The following is a 23,592-nucleotide window of genomic DNA, read 5'->3' as shown; positions in this document are numbered from 1 at the left end:
GTCTTATCTCCCACCTTCTGTAAACCCGAGGCACAGAAACAGGTTCATCCGCTCCTGTTCGCATCCTGCTAAGATCAGCCTCCCTTTCTCATCCCACCACATCAGAATATTAATTTACAGTATTTGGCTCTGAATATTAAAGTCATCTGTACCTTTTAAAATTCTTTTCAAATTCAAAGTCCCCCCTGCCCTCCCCGCTTCCACTGATGAAGGCAACCCAGGAGAGAGGCTTCCTAACATACTACCACTTGATAAGTCTCCCTCTCTCTCTCTCCCCGCTCTCCTCTTTCAGAGTCTAGGGGGACTTTCTGATGCATCCGATGTGTCAAAAATAATTAGCTTTTGTCAGATTTATCATCATGGCACAAACCCCTCTCCCTGACTAGAGCCCCAGATCGTGTTATGCCTTGTTTGTGTGTGACAGCATTATTATTCTTGTTAGTGGCCCGACACTTCTTTTTTTTCCCCCGCCCACTCCTCTGTTGTTCTGAAACATAAGCCGTCCTGTGAGCAGCGCCATTGCTGCTTCCTGCCCAGTGCTTATTGACACTGGCTAAAGATATTCATCCATTTAGAGTTAAAAACATGTATCATGGTGTCCGAGCGAACTGCCGGGGCTGAAGTTGATTAATGGCAGAACCTAGCTGCCGGTTTTTCCTCTTGAGGAGCGACACGCACAGCCCCTGCATATTAACGAGTGGCTGCGCTTTCTATTAACTAGATAAAAAAGCCTCTCCTCTGCCTTTGCTCCAGGGGGCTCAGGGATGAGAAATTCTCCATTATTTATTATGTGGCCTGTTTTTTTTCCCCCCCCTTTTTTTCCCTTTTTCATGTATTTCAACCTGGTGTCATCAGTAAACTTTTAAATGCCAAACATGTCTGGAACATCACAGCTTATCGGCCTTACAGAGGCCATGTTTTTCATGCAATTTTCATGCGCTTACTTACAGTAGACGTGAGGCATCGTGTCGAATTAGTGTCTCGCAAACAACATGTTACTTTCTAGATAATGCATGTAACGCCTGTTTTTTTGATGCCACTGAATATTTGTCTGTTAGCTGAAAACAGCCCATGCAGTAACGGGAATTACTCCTCCACACCTCTTTTGCACATTGCGTTATGGTGGTAATAAGTCTCCTGACTATGTTCCCTTCATAATTTACTTGTAAATGAGGTTTCCCTTACTTTAAATGTTATACAGTGTACAGTTTGTACAGTACAGTACAAACTGTACAGTTTACCATAAAATCATGTGTATTTTTCCTCTGGCCTGTATTGCTATTTATCCATTGTTTTGGTATCAGTTGGCCAGTTGTGGAGATTCTGATGCAGAGGTGTCCGCATTCGTTGAAAAGTAGAGAAACTAAATGGCCCACAAGCCTCTATCTGCTTTTTCCCTAAAACATGTGATTTGGTTTCATTACATTCAACAGATGCAAACGCAACCATCCTGATGGATAAATAGCACTGCATGCCTGAGAAAAGTTGTCATTTTCTGATGAACTGTCCCTTTAAATGTGATCGTGCTGCAGGGATTTGTCATTGAATTAAAGAATAAATCTAACATTTATCATTTATTGCCTATGTGCTTGTGTCATAGGCCACCCATTCACATAAAGGAGGAGCCACTTAATATGGACGACGACGACTGTCCGATGTCACTTGTGACGACAGCCAATCACAGTCCAGAGCTGGAGGAGGACCGGGAGCTGGAGGAAGGGAACTTATCGGAAGACCTGGAGTGACTAGGATACAGTTTTTGGTCAACATATCCCTTCACCGAACCGCACTGTTTCTCTCACACAGACCTCCCGCAAGACTAGAAACCACTCCACAGTCCAAGCAACCACAGCTGACTCTCTTTGTCTCTCTCACCACTGGGACTATTTATTGAGCATGTATCCGGATAGAGACTGGGCCAAAGGAACTCTTTGTTGCAGCCCTTTGGGATCCCCCAAACACAAGCAGGCATGAGATGTCTGATTGGGAAAAAAAATTGAACTCTTTGAGACCTGTTTCATTAGGGATGGCGTGGCCACATACCGTGTAAGGATGATAGACTCATGGATGGGGAACACCATGTTCCGTTGAAAGCTAGCGGCCTCATATACTGCCAAAAAGGAAGACATTTTATGTTTGTGAATAATCCAACCCACAGTAGTTGTTAATGTCTAGAGACAATTGCTGGTTCAATTCAAGTTGTTGCTCTGTTATCATTTGCACAGGAGTAGTCTCAGAAATTTGTGTCACTGCCTGTATGTTGCTACTATTATGAAACCCAGTATATTATTTTCAGCTTTCTTTTAAAACCATTGTTAATTTCCCAAATACGATTTCTTTTTAGATACCACCAACTGTAAATGCCATTCCCAAATCACACCAGTAACGGAACTGCGGTACCAAGACTGTTGTTGCAGCTGTCCATTAAAAAAAACACCAAAAACACAAAAAAAAAAAACAAAGGAGAAAAAAAAATAAGAAAAAAGTTGGCTTCCAGTCTGTTATCTGTTTGTGAATAAACAAAAAAATAAATAAATTAAGTTGGGGAAGAAATAAGTTTGTTAAAAAGCGCCATTTCCAAAACAAATGCATTTCTGCATAATTTTCTTCTCGCTGTTCTCCTTTTACCTCCTCGTTCGAAAGCTTTGTCTACCTTCAAACAGTCACAGGCAACAGCTAGAAACCAAAGCCAACACTAGCAATGGCCAATAGCTTATAGACAGAAGCCACCAAACTCCTCTTGGTCCGCCTTCTGCCACTTTAAACTAGTACAAAGAGAAGCTTTTGTTCCGCAAACTACCTTGGAATAACCTCTGGGATTGTTTCATTTAGCCCTATACAAAGATGATCATGAGGAAGATGGAGGGAAAATAAAGGCTGGTTTTGATGTGAAATTTGCTAACTCATACGAAAAAAAAAAAGACAAAACAAACAAAAAAAAGTCCACTTTGGAGATTTTCTGCCAGACATACCATAGGTAGGAGGTGATGTGATGTTTGAACTGCAGGCATTTTGTGCTGTAACTGGTAGAGAGCAGCTAACTGTAAAAGTGGATCATGACCAAAACATTTGTGTATTCAATGGAAGTGCAGAAACATTGTGTTGTTGTGAATTTTTATTTTATTCTATTTTTTTTTTTACTTTTTCTTATGCATTACACATAGTTGTTTTTTCTTTATTTATTTTTATTTTTTCTAACCTGGTGAATATGTATTGTTCTAAGTGGGACTGTCAAAATAATGTCTTTATTCCGTGGCTTTTTTTTCCTTTCTTCCGAGCCGCGTCAAAACCGAAACTGAAAACATCGCTAACCAAACATGAAGAATATCTAGTGAAGCCAAATAAGTCACATTTTCAAGTGAATATGAAATGATGTGGCTTGGTTACCGTGGAAAAGCAAATAGTAATAGCCATTGCGGAAGAGGATTGTCTACCTTTTTCTAGGTGAGATTTGCTTTAACTTCATCGAATCCTCGTCGCGTGGGTCTGTGCAGCTTCCAAACGCGTACGAAAGGCATCGCCGCTGATGGCGCTCTGGGTAGACAGCCAGCTTTTTATACCACGCTTTAGGGTGACTTAAAGAGAGGTAGTTACTGTGGAAACTACGTCCCATCATTTCACAGCCAGTGTCATCTAGAAAAGCGTTGTTGCTTTAATGGTCATTTATGTTTTCAGTAAACCAAAGTTACACAAAATTCTGCCTCCTCTTGTATGGGATAAAGAAAACCTGAAACTACACACAGTATAACTACACAAACACACACACACGTGTCAGAGACTAGCATACACAGACCTTAGGCTTGTGGTCTGCCAGCTTTCTTGTTTTGGTTAAATCTCCAGCTGCTGAAAACGTATGCTGTCAAAGACCTGACGCGGCTTTGTGTCTTGCTGCAGCAGCGAGCGACGTGTCTGCTCTGTTTAGACCAAAATGGAAACACACTGTGCATATGTATGTTTTCAAGTGTTGTGCCAAGCCAAAGAACAGGGCTTGTAAGAGCTTAACACACAAGACACGTGCGGTACTGTACAAACGCTCAGCTTGTAAAGTACACACACATACACACGCGTACCAGTTCCACGTCAAGAGGGTACTGGGCCCTGGAACAAAGCTTATCCCTTCAATACTTAGCTGGAGTCAGCAAAACGACTTGAAGACGACATTCTTAATAATCTTATCACACCAAATAAAAAGGACGCTGCGTCTTTCCAAAAACAAAAAAGAAAAAAAAGGGGTCTCCCACTTACCCAAAAAGGCTTTCTAAAAGCTCCTACCTCTGCACAACAACCAATTCAGAACAATTACGACGGATTGCACGAGTTACGAGAATGCCACAAGAGCCGTTACACTTTACTGCGCTTGTCTCATAGGACGTGGCTCAAGCCCAACGTTTACATTCCCTGCGTCAAGATATGGAAGATTTGCATTGTAATAGGTTGTCCTCAAAACATTTGTAGAATGATAATGTATAGATTATCTGTAAGGGAATATTGTGTTTTTTTTAAAATGCATGTCTAAAAAAAATCATTTGGTGGACTGGAAACGAGAACTAATAAAAAGAATATAATAAAAACCATGGGGATGATGGCCTAACTGTACGTACAATGCATAGGAGTGCGTTACCTCAGATATACTGTTTTGGGAGGGATAAAAACCTGTCAGCCACAGAATGCATATTACCTGTAGATTTGCATGGGTTTTGTATAAATTAAGTAAAAAAAAAAATGTCTAAAATAGTTGCTTGCACATAATACCAGAAAGACCTCCAGAACTGCGATCTGCTCCTCCACTAGATTTTAGGATTGTCTGGATTTTCTGGGTTGATTTTTGTCTGTATTTTGATAACTGTGCATACTTATGTAAAAAAAAAAAAAAAATGTTGGTGGACCCATAAATTTACCAGACTTTTTTCTAAGAGGAAAAAAAAAATCTCAGTGTTTCTTTTCTGACTTACCTGAATTTTTACTGTTTCTCTCTCATTGCTCGCTAAGAATAGCAAACTTGCTTTTTCTGCATCTGCTTTGCGTAGCTGTAAGGCTTAACCTAATGTGTGTATTTATTGCTTGTACCTCTGTGCATACTTTATGAAGCATTATGTCTGGCAGTTGAGTCATGTATCCTTTCTACTGCTATCCTTCTCTAATAATTGAGAATATGATCCCCCTATGTATACAGTAAATTGGGACTGTAGCAAACATATGTTTATGTAATTGGTGAGAACTTTTTTTTTTGGTTTGTTTTTGTTTTCATTTCCTTTTTGATCGATCGATCCAGCGACTTTTTTTGATACTTTTCATTAATGTGTACTGTGTCCATACGTTAAAAGTTCTCTGACATTAGAAGGTCATGGTTGAGAATTGTAACAGACATTATTTTCTGTATTCATGGCATTTCACTGCTGAATAAAATAAAGGACCAAAACTTGGAATTTGAAAAGCAACTGTCTACCTCCAGCATCAGAGAGTAAATTATTTTCCCTCCACTGTTGTATCTTTTATTCTACAAAGGCACAGCCATGAAAATCTAGCTGGCATTACACTTTTAAGGTTTCAGGAGCTGCTACTTCAGAGATGTGAAGGAAGGGGGTGGAAAAACAATTAAAATTTAATGTATGTGTTACAAGCCTTTTTTCCAGCCTCCAGTACCCAGAGTCTTGTTTAGAGGAGCGGGACAAGGCACTGTATTGCCCACCCCTCTGGACCTGTAATGGGTTTAGCCTTTGTATGATTCAAGCCCACTGCTTTCATGTACCGTACGCGTGTCCCAGTCTACACCCAAGCACTGCTGTGTACCTTTGAAAGGCTTTTGTAAGAAGTAACTCACCCAACTAGACTTCATTTCTGGGCTACATACTGCAAAAGTGGTTTTGGCACAAACCGCATTATTAAGTCTGTTGCCATGTAAAAAAATATCTGCCTTATTAGCATCACGGCTCTGTGTCATGTACAGAAAACAAAGATGTGAAATTTCACCAGACATCTTCCATCTTCCATAATCTCAAAGACAGCAGCTTCCTCTTGACACTTGAAAAGACAAAAAAAAAGCTTTTTACCCTCTGGACTGATGGATGTTGACTGGCCTAACGCAATGACAGGCAATGTGGCTAAATCAACTCCAGCAGGCCTACCACACCTTGTCGGTCATGGAGCAGCCACACATTGACACCCTCATTGAGATTCAAACTGAATCTACCATGACCAATAGGTTGCCCATTAGCTCGTCTGTATGCCGAGAGCCTTCTACACGTTCCAAAGGGTGCTCAGGGACATCGTGGGACTCTTTGAATCATATCCGCTGGTCATTTAATCGTAACGCTGATGCGTGTTCTTTTTCCTTACCACATGATGTCCCATGAGAGGTCAGAAAACAACAGCATTTTTCATAAAAAGGCACACATACGCACTTGTCTTTCTTCACCCCCCCACCCCCCACCCCCCGTGACAGTCCCAGACATCAGCCTTGGCAGGCTGCTGTTATCTCCTCAGCAATGGCGTTCCAGAGCATTAGCTAGCTCGCAAGGCACTTGTCTTCCATGCTGTTTATGCACTTGGAAGTGTTTGTGAATTCAAGTGAGGGATTGCATACGGAGTGCAACAAGGGCCGCTGTGTACTACACAACATCAGAGGGAGCTCCGACATTAAAGTGTGAGAGCGCCTGCTATAGACCCTTCTTTCAAAGGCCATGAAATAATAATGGCTTGTGGTTAGAGAGGTATCCGTGAGTCACAGTGGCTGCTTTTCATAAAGTGGAGTTATTTACAGAGCGATGAATAAAAGAAAGGGTAGCTGGTGGTGCAAGCTTTTTCCACATGAACGGTGGTGGTGGTGGGAGGGGAGTTCCTCCTTATTCAGTACGCTGCAAGTATACTGCATGGTGTGATGGGAGTGGGAGAAGGCTCTGAAAATAGCAGCTAATTTCTAAAGAAATATCTACAAAATACAAAATAATGTTTGGAAGCTTTAAGACATTTAGAGACATGTGCTTCTTTACCTTTGTGTTGACAATTGGAAAAGTTCATAAAATTTCTATACAGTAAATATAGATCTACAGCAAGAAGGCTTAGCTAAGCTTAGCTTAGCATTAGGACTAAAGGTGGGAAAATAGCTAGGTACACAAAGCAGCAAATTATCTCTTTTGGACTAATTGGTCCAAAAACCAAACCTTTGATGACCATTTTCAGGCAATTTAAGTATTGTCGTTATTAATCCTCACTATACCTAATTGTGTCTTCGTGTTCCCTAGGTAGGCTGTGTGATGATGTGTATGTGAATGTGCGCCAGGTCATGGCCAGGGAAACTAATCCTGGCTACTAGCCAGAAAGCTGAACAAAGGTGAATGGAGAATGACGGATAGGAGAAGATATACTTTCAACAGCTAAGAATTGTTTTTATTTTTAGTTTGCCGAAAGATCACCATTCATTGTAAACTTTGTGCCAGTAGCAACAAATACACATTCAAGTTATCAAGGTGTGTGATTCAGCTGTTGATAATTAATAAATAATTGTTACTGGCCTCTCCTGCCAGTGATGCAACAGGTCAGGCTAAAGAAGCTTGATTTGGTCGAGTCAAGATTCTCTGAGGAACTGGCTAATCAGATTGCATATCCCTTATTCAAAAGGGAATTGCAAAATTTATATAAATATAATTAGTCATTTTTATACCAGGTAATATATAAAGGAAGTAATACAGGTCGTAGGTTAACTAGAACTAACAGCCTTGTCTACAAACACTGCCACTCTGCTGCTACTATCTGAGCTTTAGTGAAACTGTGAAAACTGTGACACAAACCAGAAAAGGAGAAGGTTAACCCTCAGAGCAAAAGTTGTGCCCTGTGAAACACATTGGTTGCAGCGATGAGACAAATTTTTACTCAGCAGTTGAATTTTCTCCAGTTCTTGTTTGCGTCTGGCTAAAGTTATACTTTATGAAGTAGCAGTTTGTGAGTATTTACAGACAAACCTGAGGAACTACAGGCAAGTGTTGCTAGCAACCAAAGTAATCATCAAGAGGTTTTTGGCGCAGCACCTTCGTTTGCTAGAAACCACCAGGAACCTCAGGGAATACATGCCTCCCTGGTGTGGTTTATTCTGGTTGGCAGTGGATGTATCATCTGGTAGACAACTCTTAAGGAATGTGCATGACGTCATGTGAGAAACAACAGGTGAGCTAAGATGTTAGCTTCTGATAGTTGTTTTAGCTGCATCTTTCCATAACAGAGGCTAAATATATGCACAGAGCTACAGCCAGAAGACTTAGCTTAGCAAAAAGACTAAGTGGGAAAGCAGCTAACTTCAAAAGTAATTTATGAGCACTTTTATGAGTTGTTACTATATTATATCTTGTTTTGTAAACTTTGGAAAGAACCAGACTAGCTGTTTTCATCTGTTTCCCATCATTACACTAGGCCAAACTAGCTAGCTACTAGCTACTAGCCTGTACTTGAGCGAATGCTATAAGAGAGTGCTATCAGTGTCCATGTCTAACTTTCAGGAGTTCAGTACAATAGCTAGTAAGTTCGCTTGTATCTTGGCCTTTTAAATCAGACAGTGCATCCTGGCATCATTCATTTCTCTAACAACGACCAATTAGGTCAATTTATGAACCGTGCACTTGTGGGATTGGGTGGTAAATATCTCTAGTCTCAGTTTATTGATTAAGAGTGCAGTCTCCGTCTCGGTCTTTCTCTTTCCACCCCTTCTGACTTGACGATGCGTGTCGGCTCCCTAGAAGACCCTTACCCCGAGGCTGCAAAATTGCCTGCTAAATAGTCCGAGGCAATGGCAACGCTAATTGAGATCATCATTATTATAATTGCGAGCCCTGAAAAGCGCGTCTTAAATAATTTGCATTGCTCTCAAGTTGATATTGGATGCAGTGCAAAAATAATTGCATGGCTCGGAGGCATGAGGCTCGGTTCGGTGGTGGGCGAGGGGACACTTCCCCACCCCGCCCAGCTCTAGTAGCCACCCAGCCGGTGCTGAGATCGGATGCCATCACATATCTGTGTCACGAGCAGTAGGTTGGGGGAGGCAGATTTTGTAATGTTTTTGTCCACTTTTATATAAGAATCTCTTAAAGCTTCACAGTCAGCAATTTTTCTGTTAAATCAGAAAAAAAACATAGGATAAAACAACATTCCCATGAGATGAGAATCCTTCAATGTGTAGTCCGCTAAGTGTTTTCCACCAGTCACTACCTTTTAAAGTGAACCTGACTCCAAGCTCACCTGCTCCTTTTACCACATCTGACTTTCCACTCTGTGGACGGAGCTGCTGAGATAGGCAAAAAACTCCTAAAAAACTATGACCTCGATACATAAAACTTCACTCATCGCTTCATCAGAGGAACCTGACGTAAACGCACTTTTTTGCTTTGTGTGAATGTGATGTGCAGGCACCGGTGTAATGTATGCAAGAGAAATGCCTATTTCTCCAACTGAAACAAGGGATTAACCCAACAAAATGGTGAGAAACTGCTGATATTCATGAATTCTTGCCTTTGGCATTATCTGCCACATACACACACACACACACACACATGTATCCTATCAGGTCTTTCTCCCCCTCGTCTCTCAAACACACACACTCACACGCACAAAGAGACTTCTCGATAGTCCGTCCTAATGAATAAGATATGATGACATGATATAGCTCATTATTTGTTTGCTTTATGCTTTAACAAACAACAAACACAACCCTTCGAGGCTGCTGGCAAATCTTTTTTCCTTTTTGCCTGTGAAAATGAGCACATCAAAGAATGAATGAGAGGGTAGAATCAGATTATCTAAATCCTCTTAGAAAGAAACACACCCCTCAAACACACTCTTTGCCTTCATCATCAAGCCCCCCCTCATCACTTTTACACATTATAGCTCTCTCTAGTATTATTCATCTGTTTATTTTTGAGGGGACGGTGGAAAATTTGAAAAGAAATTGAACCGGACTCACCCCAGCAGCTGCTTTGCATCTCTCGTCACTTGGCAGGTAGACAAAAAACAACGCTACATACTCCATGTTGTGTTTTCACCTTTACATGTTTAGCCGTGATAAATAAAGCACTTACATTTAGCTGGTGAGGTTATGTGGGGGGGGGGGGGGGGGGGAGGGGGGGATCACAACTATCATCCTTTTAATCCATGGTAATCACATCTGGCTTTAATCGCCAATTCATAATGGAATCTGTAATGGAATGATTTCAATTATCTACCACCACTGGCACCGCAGAGTTGTGGAATTAAATTAGGACAATGCTTCTGTATGTCTTCGTCTCAAATCTCAACATGTTTGTGTTTAAGGGGTCTTGAGGCCTTTTATTGTTGTTCTTGTTTGTGGAACTTATGAGGCAGAAGTTTGGGTCTCGTAGAGAAAAAAAAGATATAAAAAAAAAAAAAGGGAAGGACCTAGGGAGCTGATCATGTGGGGGTTGGATGGTGGTAAAGAAAAAAGAAATATCTTGCATTAGTGAGGAATGGTGGGTTAAATCACTTACTGAAGATTTTTAATGACATTTCAGTGTTCCTCGTATAATTACTCTTCATCTGAGATGGGCCGTAATGCTGTTGGACAGTCGTGGTTCAGGCTCGCTAGCTCGCTTCATTAGCGTGTCATTCCTATTTCACATCAGAGGCTTTAATTGTAATGCTGAATATGCACAGCTCTCCACAGAAGCCTAATCAAAGTGGATCCACTTGTATTATTAATATCAGAAATCAGCCCGCTTGCTATTTTTTTATAAATAAAAGAATACAGACGCATAAATCAGCTGTCATTTATTAGCATGGCCCTGGCATATCCGCCAGACATGCAAGTAGAGCAACCCCACCCCATCTCCGTTCCTCCGCGCATCACTCATCAAGATTTAAAAGGAATAAAAGACGGAGAGGAGAAAAGGAGAAAAAAAATTGCATTAAATATACATACTAATTCCGCTGTGAAGTAATCAGATTACAAAGCAGGTGACACCGGGCGCAGGAAGGAAGAAAAAAAATAACATCGGACAGCAATGCAATATAGAGATGATGGAGAGGTTAACAGGGATAAAAGACGGAAGAATGGGTGGACGTGGAGAGAAGGGAAAGGCAGAAGTGAGAAAAGAAAAAGATGGGAGGATTAAGGATTTACATTCTTAAAGCAAATACCCTGAAAGAAAGCAACTACAGCAGAGAGGAAACGGTGTATTTGAGGAGGGCTCGGTGAACACTGGGAGCACGGTGACCCTCCACAGGTTGTGCTGACCAACCATAAAAATCCAGCTGTGTTTTGAATCCTGCGGCGGTCGGAGTCAAAGTGCCGTGAACCGCTAATCCACGTCAGTGAAAGGCTTCGGTGCTGATGCAGATGGCACCCAGGGAACCGCAACCGAATACCTGCCCTGTGTCTGAAAACAGACGCTGAGGCTCTGGAAAATAAGACTGCGCTTTACGCCATTTCTTCACATTTATTTGCTTATGTTCAAAGATATCGGAAGTTAATGAAATGACTGAGTTTGCCGCGACCTTCACGTGGGGTTTACGGGTGCTAACGTGCTAATGGGATTATGCCACGTCATCAACAAGTGGATGAGGCGGTGATTTTTAAATGTTTTGGTATATTTTTACTCAGATGTGTTCAAAATAAAAACTGAATGCTTTCTTTTGCCTGCCAGAGTCAGAAGTAGACAACAAATGTAACATTGTCACATTTAATTTCTGGATACAAGAAAAGTTATGACAGCTTCAGGTGGATGAGACAGATGTAAATTATTAATTAGACATTAATGGGTAGAGAGACATTAATTAGGCATTAATGTGGAGACTCCTTGTACAGACTTCCCTCACCTTCTCCCAGTCACATCCTTCCCCTGAGTTTCTATCTATAGCACGCCCCCCTCTACCTCCATCATCCTCTCTCTCAGTCTCCCTGCCCACACCCGTCGACCGTATGTTCTCTCACATCAGTGTGTATAGAGGCAGATGAATGCTGCGCTATTATTTCCACTGTAGGTTTAGAAGGAACATTTTTCAGCGAGATGCATTTTGGGATGATTCCGTTTAGCTTCCTGTGTCTTTTAAAAAACAAAAAAATCCCCAAATCAAACATCACTGAAGTAGTTGGAGCACTGAAGTAGTTGGAGCACTTCGCTAGGTACACATTCCGACGGCGGTTGTTGTTGATGCCGTTCCCTGACTGCCTTTTGACATTCCTTTCCTTAGAAAGGAGAAGCTGTTCACTCAGCGGTGGGAAAAGTGTCTTGATGTACAAGGCAACACGCAAACAACCATTTGCGGTTGCCAAACCTCAACATTTATGAAGGTCTGTGTAAACTAGACAGTTACTGGCTCGAGAAAAAGGCTTTCTAAACATGGATTGAAGGAGACAGAGGGGGGGGGGAAAGGGTAGTGTAAGGGGAAACTGGATTACTTTCCACTGTACTGTACACGCTTCAACCTTGGGAAAAAGCAAGCAGGAAAATGATAGTGGCAGTGGGGGGCAGTGTTCAAGTACAGGTCAGCTCCATTACCTGAGTCCAACATGTCTCCCTCACAACCTGAACATACATATATAACCCCGGCTTGATGATATTCCTTCCCAATCTCGCCAGTTTCCATTCCAAACGTCTTTGATCTGTGATTTGCATTTTAGCGCCCACAGGGTGAAAATTATTTGGATGAGATTTTTTTTTTTCCTTTCTCCCTCATTGCCTTCTCTTCTGCATCTTCTCACTCACCCACTCACCGTACCTGGGGCTTGTAAACTCATCCCTCCCTCCCTGACTCCCGTTTTCCCCAGCTCCCTGCATCCCTCTTTCCCAGCTGCTCAGGATCTCCTTTTAATATCAGCTATTCCCCTGAACGAAGCAAACAAATTAGCTGACGGGAGGAGCCGGTCTCAGTCTTTGCTTCTCACCTGGATGCGAGGTTAGCGGCCCTTGGGTTTAGCAGCTTCTCCTGAACAAGGTTTGCAAACACGGGTACCTTAAACACACCTACTGACTTCCATCAAAGTTATTGGGCTACAGTCAAGTGAGGGATATGTTTTTAAAGACCTCAGGCTTGCTTAAGAGTTTTCTGTTTAACCTACATAGATCCTACAACGTAGCCCACAGAAGTGCCTGATGCTGTTGTGGGTCTTTACACCTGCGAGCAGTGTGCCTATGTTACTCTGCAATATCATCGCTGAAACGCTAGCTGGTGGAATCTGTTTTCCTCTTTGCTTTTTTTCCATTCTCTTTCATTCTGTTTCATGTGATGTAATCCACTGCTTTCTGAAGTCCATTTTTAAATTTTCAACATTAGTGTTTTCACCTTCACCATCTTGGTGATGGGATGGATGAGTCTGACTGTGAAACCGCTTGTTTATTGACCAAGGACTTGTTAGTCATATGACATGTAATCCCCTTTTTTTTTTTTTGAAACACAGTATGACCAAGATTTACAAAGTAGAGTTAATTTTTTATTTAGTGTGACCCAAAGTAAGTGACTGAGGCCCTAAAATGACTAAGAACATGTATAGATGTTTTTCATGTCTGTCATTTTGGATACAACCACAGATCACGGAGGAAAAATGTGTGTTCTGCAAATGGCTGCTTGCTTTAACTAAGTGAAACAAAGAGGCTGCAGAACCATTGCTTTGGTTGCTGGCAGATGTATGGAAGATCCCAACTTGTCTGGCAGAGATATTCCCTTTTGATAAAGCTTATAGTTAGGCCTGGATCAGGTGACCCTGAGTCCTCCCTTAGTTACACTGCAATAGGCTCAGGCTGCTAGGCCCTTCCCTTGAGTCACTGAGTGTTTCTTCTTCATGACCTTTTTTTCATTCACTATTTCTTTATGCATTGTTCATGCATCTCTGGGTCTCTTCCACAGTTTCTTTGTCCCGTCTTCGTCCGATCACACCCAACCGGTCATGGCAGATGGCCGCCCCCTCCTGAGGAGCTTGTGGTGGACGTTTCTTCCTGTTAAAAAGGGTGTTCTTCCTTCCCACTGTCACCAAGTGCTTGCTTATAGAGGTCAGGTGATTGTTGGAGTTTTCTTGCCAAGTTGCCAAGGAATTATTGTTTCTAAGGCTGCATAAGGGGCGCTTTAAGTGGAAGTAGAGCTTTAGCAATTGATTTCAGAACATCTACCATCAACCTCAGCCTCCTGCCACCACTTACCAAGTGGTTGGGTAGTACACATTTATCTCTTGTAAGCAGCGGCTGCTGGATGGTTGCAAACCACTTGGAGCCTTTTTCATTTGACTCTATATTGTCAAGATGACTTTCATATGTCAAAAATCACGTGTCTGCAAAATCAGCGGTCAAGGCAGAAAGCCGTTTTTTCGCCCTAGCCTTCTATAGAGCCAGAAGTCGTTTTGCAACCAAATCTATCGCCATCTGGTGACCTTCAGGCAGAATGCAGGTTAGATGTATTTCTGCAGTGGCTTCAATTTCCTTTGTCAATCTTGTTCATTAGCAAAAGGTAGATGGAAATGCGAAGGAGGAAACAGTGGTAGTGAACAGGCCAATCACAGTTGTTGAAGACAGTCATCAGCTTATGGTGTAGGTTATGTCATAGGGTTTCTGAAGGGCTTGTTGTTATAATGTACCTAGAGCATAGCTTTAACCCTAGAACACTATTGCTGGGTGATTTTCATCCGAGCAAATACAGTTACATGATTTCTCTCTCCTGCAGCTGTTAGCGTGTCAAGGAGACTGTGCCTTCACCAGGAATATCTCAAATGTCCCAGGAATGGGTGGATCAAAGGCCAGCTTTCCAGTGTCATTTCTCTTTTTTTTTTTTAGGAATTTAATGGTTCTTGAATTCCTGATTTTTCTGTAATTTTGCAGCATTATTTCAGCGTCCCCTCATGACACTTTTTTTCTGTTAGACATGGCACAGTTGAAAGTAAAAGCAGACCACTCTGATTCGTCATGTGTTATTTTGATATATTTTGATGACAAGTACTTTTTGTTGGTCATATTATTATATCGGGTAAAAATCACCCGGCATTAGTGATTGTGTTACTATTTATAGCGATAGTGTGCTACGGTTAATACAGAAACAGAAATCCACTTTTGGATCGAAAAAGTATATTAATAAGACTAAGAATAATTGTAAAAAGTGTTTCATTTTGATTGAATCGTTAGCTGAAAGTAAATAAACACAATTATGGACATGGCGGTTTAGAACATTTGCTGGAAGCACCTTTATCTCAGTGGGATTGTGAATGCAGAATGCACATTTACGTGTGGATCACGGACGGTTTCATTTGTACTTATGCTAACAGTTAGGATGTGACTACTTTACCACAGGAACACAGAAGACGACGCAGTGAAAAGAAAAGGAAGAAAAAAAACAGTGATATTAGACATGCAGAAAAACTGAAATATCCCATTAATACGTCCTGTGGCTCAAACAAAAAGCCTGCAGCAGAATACTCTCAACCTCGTGGACAAGCAACATTATCGCCCCCTAGACATCCGTGACAGCGAGACTGCTTCCCGCTCGCTACCTATTTGATGTTTTTAAACAATTTATATTTGTTATCATATCAAAGAGGAGGCGTGTGGCTATCAAACACAGGAGGTGCACACTCTCAGCCGAGGGGCCCTCTCAGCCAGCCACGCTGCATTCCTTATTCTATTTTATCTCTCTTGGTTTTTGACTAATGTCAGTAACAGCTACCGGTAATAAAATGCTTGTTAGAGTTTGTGCCGTTGCCTCGGAGCGTCGGCTTTGATACATTGTCAGGCCATTTGCCAGTGTTTCCTGATTACCTCTCCACCAACTGCATGTTTATTGATTGGGAGTTAATAAAGCGAGGGGCCTACGCTTATTTCGTCTTCGCCTTCTTTGCAAAAGGTGAGGCTTCCTTTGATGTTGATGCCGTACATTTTGAGGCAACATAAACGCTCGTGTGTTGTAATGTCAGCTTTGCCCCTAGCCCCCCCACTTCTTTTTTTCTTTTTTCGCATCTTACGTGCAGTAATGTGGGGAAGCTCGTGTTGTGGCGACTCTTTCTGTCGTTGTTGGGAATAAATTGAAGGTGTGAGGGAAAGAAAAAAACAAATGGTGCCAATTACTTACATTACCTGCGGGCTGTCTAGGTGACTTCATCTTGCTGTCTGTAATGCTGACATCTAATTCTACAGTCTATCTCTGCATCTGGCTGTCTTCGCGTGTTAGTACCTTCAGATCTTTACGTGTAGGATTGTCACTGTGAGCCTGTCATCTCTGGATCTGTTTATCTGCTAGCTTCTATCTTTGTCTCCTTCCCGTCAGTCTTTCCGCACTGTCCATCCCTATGACAGTCGATATGATGATTCCATCCCTCACCAGCTGATTGTCTTTTGTCTCTGTCCTCTGGAGCTTCTCCCAGTGCTGTTTATCCTGCACCCTTCCCCAGACACAGACCGCCTTGGATGATTTTCTGTCTCTTCCTCTGGCTGTCTTATATATCCACCACCGCCCCCCTCCGAACTCCACCGAGCCAAGCAGTCGTGTCAAATCAAAATAACATCTTTAAAAATTCAGTCAACATCACCCCTACAAACAGCGAGGGCCTCCTTGTTGGCTATTCATGTATTCAGGTGTACACCATATCATGGTGGAGATGCATTCTGAGCGTGCAGGGAGCTTTACATGGTGCTTCCATCAAAATTTGATGTATTCATTCATAGTCACAGGTAAACTCTGTTTGTTTGCAGATAACCAGGATGTTTACCAGAAGCCGGGGTGGACAGGAAAGCAGGCCGGCACATGCAGATCGGTTTCTTATCGGACAAGTGTTGGCCTTGCACCTGCTGGCCGTGTAACCCCTGCTAGGTCCCCAGTGGAATATGACACGGTCCCCCTGACTTTTTTTTTCTTTTTCCTGTCATCTTTGTGATGCTTACTTACAATTCCACTCGCTTTCTCCCTATCTTGATGTGTGCTTGTATTTATGTGTGCCGTACTGCGACAAACACCATATGTGCTCTGACTAAGAACCCCCCCCCGCCTCCATCTCTTCCTCTTCTCTCACTCGATTCTCGCTGTATTTACATCCTTGTTTAGTGTCACATTCTTGGGGTCAAACCAAAGCGCTGTAGCCTCAGGCAGCCTCCGAGGCTTGTGTATCATTGGGTTTGCTGATCACTTCCACTGCCTATCATAGCCCACCACTTTCCCAGACTTTTTTTTTTTCCATTCGTTATGATAAAAATTTCCAAAGTGCTTGTAGAGGCAGCTTGATCTGTAATATTATGTAAATGGTGAGTTCTGAGAGCTGATTTCCCTCTTCCTCAGCCTCTGTCACTTCCTGGAGTTTCTTTCCCCTTCTGAATCTGTCGTCGTCTTCCTTGGATCTCTCTCGAAATCTCATCGTGTCAAAATGCATTACGGACATCAAAATATTTCTGTTTACAACATCGCAGTCATGTCAATTAAATCTGATAAATTATTCAAACATTTATCTTCCCCCACTATGCCCAGGGAATTTTTAATCAAGCTTCCTATTTGCTTTAAATTAGCACTGTCAAGTGTGTATTTGTGTAAAATCCCTGGTATCATTAAAGATTTATCAATTGAAAATCTGTTTGGGCTGATTTTACTGTTAATTGGCTAGGAGGCGTGCTCTGGGTTTATACTTGTCTGCAACAAGTGCTTCTGTGTTGGCTGCGAGTACAAAGATCTACATCCTCTGAGTTCAATTAACCAACAATTTTTTTGTGCTTACACTGTGCTTTTCAATGCACGACAGTTTTGATTTATTGTTCCTAGTTCAGCCAATAATTCTCTTTTACATCGAGATTACTTTGAAATTCACTAAGGTTATTGTTGTATTTACTACTCACTATTTGTGCTCTCTTAGAATAACATGTTAACACTCAAAGAAATTCTGGCTTTAGTGAATTTCAGGGAATTGCATCACCCTTTTAAACTTATAAATGGTTTGCAACTTTTGCAGACACATCAACATCTTCCATTGAAATTGTTGTGGCAATCTGCTTGTGACCCAGGAAGGGTTTTGGAGCAGGGCCCTCTTCTGAACCAATTTCACTCAGGGAGAACGTTTTTTCAGAATGCTGAAAAAGGTACATTCCCAGAGTTTTAGACAAATGTTCCTCTTTGGAAGAGTAACAAAGACCTTATAAGTAGGCACAAGGGGGTTATGTACGGTTGCCCTGAGAGGCCAAATGGACTGCAACTTAAGAAAACACCAGCAATAAGAAAAATGCTGCAAAAGCACACAAAATACAACGGAAATAGGAAAAATGAAAGCAGAAATAGGAAAAATGAAAGCAGAAATAGGAAAAATGAAAGCAGAAATAGGAAAAAACAGATTTCCAAAAGCACAAGGGAAGTATTTCTGGGGAGACAATAACCCGACGCACCAGTTGCAGGAACCAAAAGATGCTAAGAATTGCGCTGGAAGACACTTAAAAGAAGTGGAGAATCTATCAGTTTTGTGAGGAAAGAAAAGATGACAGGTAAGTATGAACTTTATTTATCCCGAGGGAAATTCTTTTGTCACGAGCTCACAGCAGCAAGATGAAAAGAAGAAAAAAAGAGTACACAAGAATAGAATAAAATAGAATACAATACACTAAAGTAGAATACAGTACAATAAAATAAAAATATAATACAATAAATAAAAGAATAACATACCTATCAGTAAAGTGCAATACTTGTGCAAAATGAATACAAAAAAAAAGAATTAAAAAGAAAGTAGTGTAGCAGCATATACTGTGAGAAATAGACAAACATACAATCAATAACTAACAGATGACTAATAATATTGCACAAAGAGTATAAAACAAAGTTACATTAATATTAATCCTAAAGGTAATCTACAGAGCCAGCAGGAGTTGTACAGTCTTATTGCCACAGGAAGGAAGGATTTCCTGTGCCGGTCAGTTCTGCATTTTGGGGCGATGAATCTTTTGCTGCGTGTGCTCTGATGGAGGCGTGCATGGGGTGAGAAGAGTTGTTCACTTATTGCTGGTGTTTTCTTAAGTTGCAGTCCATTTGGCCTCTCAGGGCCACCGTAGTTACGTGATGTAAATTACAGCACTGTTGACAAGAGAACTCTGGTTTGTGTCCTATTTACTTTCTGTTTCTGTTTTCTTTCTGTTTCTGTCTACTCTCACTTTTACTCTGTTCGTATTTAGCTGCCAGACCCACTTATTTAGAATTAGGGAAAGGTTGTGGTTTGGGTTCAAAATCAGCCCTTCACAACATTTATCGTGTGCTTCAAAATGATGCCTAAGGATAGCCAGTGCATCTCATCAATATAAGATAAGTTGGGAGTAAGAACACGCTCTGCTGTGAGGCTTTTTTCTTTTCATTTTACAATCTGTGCCTTCCCTTCTTTTGAAAATTAAATATAATTTTGGAGTTACAGAGCCTATAAATGGAGTCGTGGAATGAATAAGTAAGCCAGCATAAAAGTGGGTAGGTATATTACACCTTCAGTATTACTTAAAATTTGTGAATCTCCATCTTGAGCTTCACTGAGGGGAGAACAATAACAAATTCTTTGCAATTTATCTGTGAGTCTATCTTTGAAGAAAGTTTTCCCATCACTCCCCATGGTGAAGCTCACAGTAAAGTGGCTTGGCTACAAATTGGATTTTGAAATACTAAAATAACAATCTTGTCTACGCGATATCAACATGACAGTACTTTTTGTACCTCTTAACAGAGCAGTGGACCTGCAGCTCCATCTGTTTCATCCTTGCCTCTTTCCAGTCAAAGCAGCCTATGCATCTGCTTTGCTTTGTTGTATTGCTTATAGAGTCCCTAATACCATTTAACAAGGCTATAAACATACAATTGTGATATTTTCATAGCCCCCCCAAAAGCCAAATGGAAGTCTGAAGGTGATTGCTTCCATTGTTCTCTTTTTTGGTGCCATTGAAGACTCTAAGAAAAGAAAGACTAACTTACTCAATTTTATATTAAACAGGACAATATGCTCCTCTAACTACTGCTGCCAACTGCTATTTTTTGTTGTGTGTCATGTTTAGTCAGTGTCCTTTGTTCTTGCATATGTATCTTTACACAGACTGTATGTAAAAGATGAGCATACCCAGACGGTCGTCACCTGTTGGATTGTGAAATTTTATTTTTGAAGCATTTTCACCATGTTTATCTTGGCATTTTGAAACCAGATTTGATGAAAGAGAGGACCATCTCACTAAGTAATGGAGTAACACTTCTCTCCTTTTTTAAATGTAATCTTCATCTTTCAGCTGACCTCTTTAGGGGCTCAATATATCCGCTATCCCTCCTCTGCATATGTCCTGGCCATCGCAGCCTTACCTCTCTTCAACTCCAAACCACTCAATCTGAGCTGTTCCTCGGATTTGCTCACTTCTAATCTGGTCCATCCCAGTCACTCCCAATAAAAATCTTCATTCAGTTCTTCTTCTTGTAAGAAGCTGAAAGCTTGTTTTCCCATATACCAAATGCATTATTTTTGCAACTAAAACAATCGCTCTCTGCTGTCTGTTAGCCCGTTCTTACTCCCGAGGCAAAGTATAATGACGACTTGTCAAGTCCCAAGGCGTTCCTGAGGAACGCAAAAGGTGGCCTTCTGCATTCTTATGCTACGCACCAGGTTATGGATGAAATCCAGTAGAATGACTCTCCTAAGGTAATACATGTTCCAGCCACGTATTCTAGCCCTAACCCTAACCTTAGCACTAACCTTAACCAGCACTTTAATGACGTTAGATAGTTTTTTCCAAAGCGATTTAAGTAAAACAAACTTACAAGTGTACCCATATGGAAAAGAAATAGTAAAAACATATATGACTTACTCATGAAAGTGGCCACTTTCTCATTACTTTCATATATTTTTTTTAGTAAGTATACAAAGCATACAAGTTTCATTATATAATTTTTCAAGGGATCTTATATGTGTTTTCACTCTTGTATGCTTTTCATACAAGTTTCATACAAGACAGATAAAAACTTTATAAGATTTATATATATCTTTTCCATATGGGTAGATTCACTCCAAATGGTTCTCATGTTTCCTCATTTTTTCAATCGTAATATATTTTCAATCTCGTGTTGGGTATAATGTTACGCTTTGGGAGTAAGAACGTTTTGGAAAGAATGGCATTGGCTTATTTTTTCCAGAAGCTGTGGAAGTTTGATGGTTAACAACAACGTGGTTATCCAACATTTTTTAGCAAACTGCTAAATGATCTGATTCTTTAGTTATGTGGTTCACACTTGAATTTGAGCATTTTGGTAAAATATTGTATTGCACTAACTACAGTCTTGATTTAAGCATCCATTTAAGAATACAGGTTGTCAAGCACCAGAACCTCTCAGCTATACTTGATTTTTTTTTTAAATGCACTTAATCCAAGATGGAAGACTTTTGTGCCACTCATTCTGACATCCATTGCAGATAACACATCCTCTATGTAGCAACCACAATTTAACTTGAGCACAGTTGCTTTGATTGAAATAACCACGTGTGTATAAAAATCAGAATTCCCATTTATGTATGACACACTGTCACTGGAAGTGAGAGTTTAACGAACTTGAGCCGTAAGCAAAGCTAAAGCTAAATCAGCCATAGCGGCATAATTCAAGTAACACTTAAGTATAAATCACCAGATATAACAGCATGGTTAGCCAGGCCAGATGGCTACCACATGTCTGTCTGAGGACTCTTTGAGGTTAGTCTGAGGTCAAAGAGCAGACCTGTGATCCTCACGCAACTTCACTAACTCACTCTTTCCCCTCCTTTATTGTTCAGTTTCTTTCAATCCCGCCACTTTCTTTCACACACTTTTCCTCTCTTTCTTTCCTTTTGTCTCCACATTAAAGTTAAATATCCCTCAGCAACAGATTGGAGGAAATGAAGGCACAGCAAGTGTTTTACATTCTCCCAATGATTTTGGGCATGTTTGAAGCATTTTGAAGCCATATCACAGATGACATGTTTTGAGAATATTTTCATACAGTTTCCTTTTGTAATGCAAATGGCCGTGACTCTGTCAATAAGTGAAAAGGCAGACGCATGCTGAATGGATAGCCTGAAACTTTGGTGGTGCGGAGTTTTGACTGCTGTGAGCGATTGTAATGTTAACTGCTTGTGATGGGGGGTTGTTTAACGGCTTCACTGACTCGACTCAACCACACTCACACGATGTACAAACAGACACACGCACACACATCTTGTGGGTTCTCACGCTTGTGCTTCAGTGCTTCCCATCACAATTCAACCCCTAACATACACACACACACACAAAACTCAGTGTGCTTCTAGGCCTCCCCATAGCCCAAAGAACCTGCAGCACATCTGTCTACACTGCATCTCCTCCTCCTCCTCTTTCTACTCCTGGTCCTGCTCCGCTCCTCTAACCATGGCCAGGTGTTTGCCCATAACCACACAGCTCTTCATCTCCAGGCCGTCAGACCGACGCTGATGTAATTGCTCTCTCCGCTGATCCATGAAAACAGAGAGAAAAGGCGAGGGAGAAAAGGGGAAAAGAAGAGAAAGACAGAAAGAGGGCTAGGTTTATGTGACATGCAGGGAGGTGTGGGTGGCGAGGAAGAATGTGTGACTATTTTATAGAGGGTGGAGTGTGGATCTCTCTGCGTGTGTTTATGAGAAGGTCAGGGATAAGTTGGCTGAAATGTGTGCAGAGGCAGTAATGATTTTTGTTTGCGTGCGTGTGTGTGTGCGCGCACTGGAACGTGTTTCCAGGTGCGTTCAGAGCCGTCTGCACGCATGTCTCGCCCAAAAGCGACTCCACTGTTTCCACATGTGCGTGTGTGTGTTTTTAGTGATTATGTTGTGATGTCCGTGTCAATTAATATATTCATGATATTTATATATTTAAATATATTTATAAGAGGTTAAATCCACAAGGGGAGGTGGCTTCTATTTTCCTAATGACATGCAAATGAGGTATAATTTTGCGTCGAGCTCAAGCCCATTCCACTGAGGTCTGCGGTGTTAGGGGAATTATCAGTCTCTATAAGTGTCTAAAGAAAGGCTGCCATGTTGGTGGCAGTCAGGACTTAGAGTTGGTCCTCTTCAAAAGAAGAAAAACAAAGGACAAATTCCTGTTTAGGCACTCTTGTGTCATTAGATTTTAAATGAATGTAAAAGGAGTTTTAACAGTCTGGATTTAATGCAGTCAGTAATCAAGAACTACAAGTGTGCCAGGCAATATAGCTAACAAATTATTCATGTGTATTTGGACTGATTGTATATCATAGAAAAGCTCCAGGGCTCAAAGTGATTCACTCCAACAAAATTATATAAAGACTAAAATAAAGTGATGAGATTGGATTTAAATTTCAATCTGCTACTTATCGAATATTATACATATACATCCATTACCGCGTCTCATTGACGCTGTCTTCGGCAAACTAACTAATTCATCATGCATATCCTATTTATTCCATCATGAAACAAACAACAGCATTAATTTAATAGCCAAAGATTGCAACACTTAGCGGAGATCCCCTGGAGTTTTGAATGAATTCTTGTATTAGATTAATGTTTCCTCCCCATGTGGCTAACCTGTGGCACACGCTACTGTATCAAATTAGAGAATCAGAGGGGAGAAAGCCTCCCGCTGATAAAGATCTAATTATAGCAAACACAATAAACAGCAT

At 41.1% G+C, this 23,592-nt stretch overlaps 2 protein-coding genes across 2 annotated transcripts in view; both read left to right on the top strand.

Annotated features, from left to right (window-relative positions):
* Positions 1-5,419, top strand: part of foxp2 (forkhead box P2) — a 68,786-nt gene extending 63,367 nt beyond the window's left edge. The window contains 1 exon segment of the mRNA XM_085137435.1: positions 1,601-5,419. Coding sequence (XP_084993561.1) covers positions 1,601-1,745 — 145 coding nt within the window. The 3' untranslated portion in view covers positions 1,746-5,419.
* Positions 5,420-7,773: 2,354 nt separating this feature from the next.
* Positions 7,774-23,592, top strand: part of mdfic (MyoD family inhibitor domain containing) — a 63,169-nt gene continuing 47,350 nt past the window's right edge. Inside the window, exon 1 of the mRNA XM_085137838.1 lies at positions 7,774-8,160. The gene's annotated coding sequence lies outside the window, so the exon portion shown is untranslated. The remainder of the gene's footprint in view (positions 8,161-23,592) is intronic.

The sequence above is a fragment of the Neolamprologus multifasciatus genome, chromosome 17 (genome assembly GCF_963576455.1).
Source record: "Neolamprologus multifasciatus chromosome 17, fNeoMul1.2, whole genome shotgun sequence".
NCBI classification, from domain to species: Eukaryota; Metazoa; Chordata; class Actinopteri; order Cichliformes; family Cichlidae; genus Neolamprologus; species Neolamprologus multifasciatus.
Note: the sequence above shows the minus strand (reverse complement) of the source record. Positions and strands in the feature narration are given on the sequence as shown.